At 39.0% G+C, this 2,058-nt stretch overlaps 1 protein-coding gene across 1 annotated transcript in view; it reads right to left on the bottom strand.

Moving 5' to 3' along the window:
* The window catches only part of TMTC1 (transmembrane and tetratricopeptide repeat containing 1), a 128,517-nt gene extending 127,783 nt beyond the window's left edge, over positions 1–734 (bottom strand). The window contains exon 1 of the mRNA XM_010188706.1: positions 579–734. Within this exon, the coding sequence (XP_010187008.1) occupies positions 579–734 (156 nt within the window). The remainder of the gene's footprint in view (positions 1–578) is intronic.
* Between the last annotated feature and the right edge of the window lie 1,324 nt (positions 735–2,058).

The raw sequence follows: 2,058 nt of genomic DNA, 5'->3' as shown, positions 1-2,058 counted from the left end.
ACAAACAGAAAAGCGTCCAACCTGAGTTGTTGCTCTGTAAAATTACCACGACATTTATTAAGCTAACAAGTTTTTTTCTAAAGATTATACTCCTAGCTTTTAACTGAAATCAATATAAATTAATTCACGGGTCACATCACCTCTATCTGAGAGGTCTCGTACAGAACACACACTAGTGCTCCCTTTTACTTTTTCTCCCTTAAATTGATGACTATAGGAGATGACTGAAGGCATGCAACAATGTCCCAGCAGGAGAGCGCTGCTTCACTGAGGTCTTTGGTTTCAGAAGACCCGGCATTTTTTGTCAGCTGAATGACTGTCCATTTATTCCCAGTATCGCTGACTAGGACCATCAATTAGAATTTAGTGCCAGTGCAGGAAGACAGCAAGTATGAATACACCTTTTTCCTTAATGACTCCTGCAAATTATTTTAAATATAGTATATTCTCACCTTTGCTCCTCCACAGCAAAAATCACAAGTACCATATTCTGTATGAATCAGAGGTTTCTTAAAAATTTAAAGCATGCATTTATTTTTAGCTTCTGTGTCACCACTTTTTTCGTGTCACATACTTACAGCCTCGGTGTGAATGGGATGCACAGCAAAAAACAGCGCCGTGACAAAAGCAAGTCGACAGTCCTTGAACACAGCTTTGTCACAAGTGTACATCAGCACAAGAGTCACTAAACAGTGTAAGATTACATTCACTGCGTGGAAGTAGAAGGGGTTCATACCAGCCAGCAATATGTTTAACCTGTAAGAAAACAAAACAGAACTGTAACTAGACTGGAGAGATCTTGTAATAGCAGGTCGTCTTTCTAATACTCTAAATTATGCTTTTTGCCTGATTTGCAGTCTTCTAATGTAAGTGCGACTAAATTAATAAGTGAAAATTGCTCTGAACTTCTGATTTATCTGATTAAAGAGAAACCACTGCAGTTTTTTAAATATGTGGTTGAATTTGGCAACCTTCTTGCCACTGAGATGAAAGAGGCTTGTGCCCCTCCTGGTAAAAGTTCACTGCAGTGAGACGATGTCTGTGCTCCTTTAGCAGCAAATAACCCCAACCAGCAGCAGAAGCACAGCACTTGTCCTGGTTCCTCATTGGCACCTCCTGTGGTTGCCTCAGCCACATGGCAGCTTTACAATTTGGGGAGTTATTTTCTATGAAGGCATAGATACTTTCGCTTGGGAACAGCCAAGACAAGGACTCAGTAAGGCACTGGAGCATCTGCTTGGCATTACAGGCACATTTATTCCCATTTAACTTTTAAAATGCTTTCACATACTGAAGGTTAAACATTTAAATGCTTTACTGATATCAGGACTACACCAAGAAGCTGGTCTAATAGCATAATTTTTATAAAGACACTGATGGTAAAGATAAGTTTGCTAACATCATCCTAGACTCAATGTGACAATTAGGGTTCAGTATTTGTGCTGACCACAAAAAATAAAATATAACAAGCTGTTCTGACATTTGTTTGACAGTGTGTATTAACACATTTTTCTGGACACTGTTTTTCACAGCCAGCGTGCTTAACAGCTGCTGACAGGCTTTGCCTTACATGCAGTTGAAGACAACTCGACTGTCTTTAGAACTAACTGCATCTGTACCTTTGGACAAATATATATATATACACACACTCATATATATATTTACACACGCACATAGACATGGTCTCTATCCAGGGGAGACTCCACACACGAACAAGGAATTTGGAAGTACTAATGTTAAAGGACATTAAAACAAACAAACAAACACAAATTTAAAAAACAAAACAAAACAAAAAAACCACAAAACTAGAAAACATACACAAAAAACCCACACACACAAACAGGCAAGAGAGTCAGTGAAAAAGAGACTCGATCTAAATATTTTGCATGTAGCTGTAAACATGTTAAAGGGTCAATAATCCTTCCTGTTGTTACTGAGACTCCAGGTCTCCCCTGACATATACATGGTACAACAGCAAAGCCACTGAGTTGCTGATATTATGCAAACACCTTAGGTTTTTTGTAAGACACAGGAAGTGTGGGGTGTCTGTGAGGGCCG

Source organism: Mesitornis unicolor, unplaced genomic scaffold (genome assembly GCF_000695765.1).
Source record: "Mesitornis unicolor isolate BGI_N332 unplaced genomic scaffold, ASM69576v1 scaffold11097, whole genome shotgun sequence".
Lineage (NCBI taxonomy): Eukaryota > Metazoa > Chordata > Aves > Mesitornithiformes > Mesitornithidae > Mesitornis > Mesitornis unicolor.
Note: the sequence above shows the minus strand (reverse complement) of the source record. Positions and strands in the feature narration are given on the sequence as shown.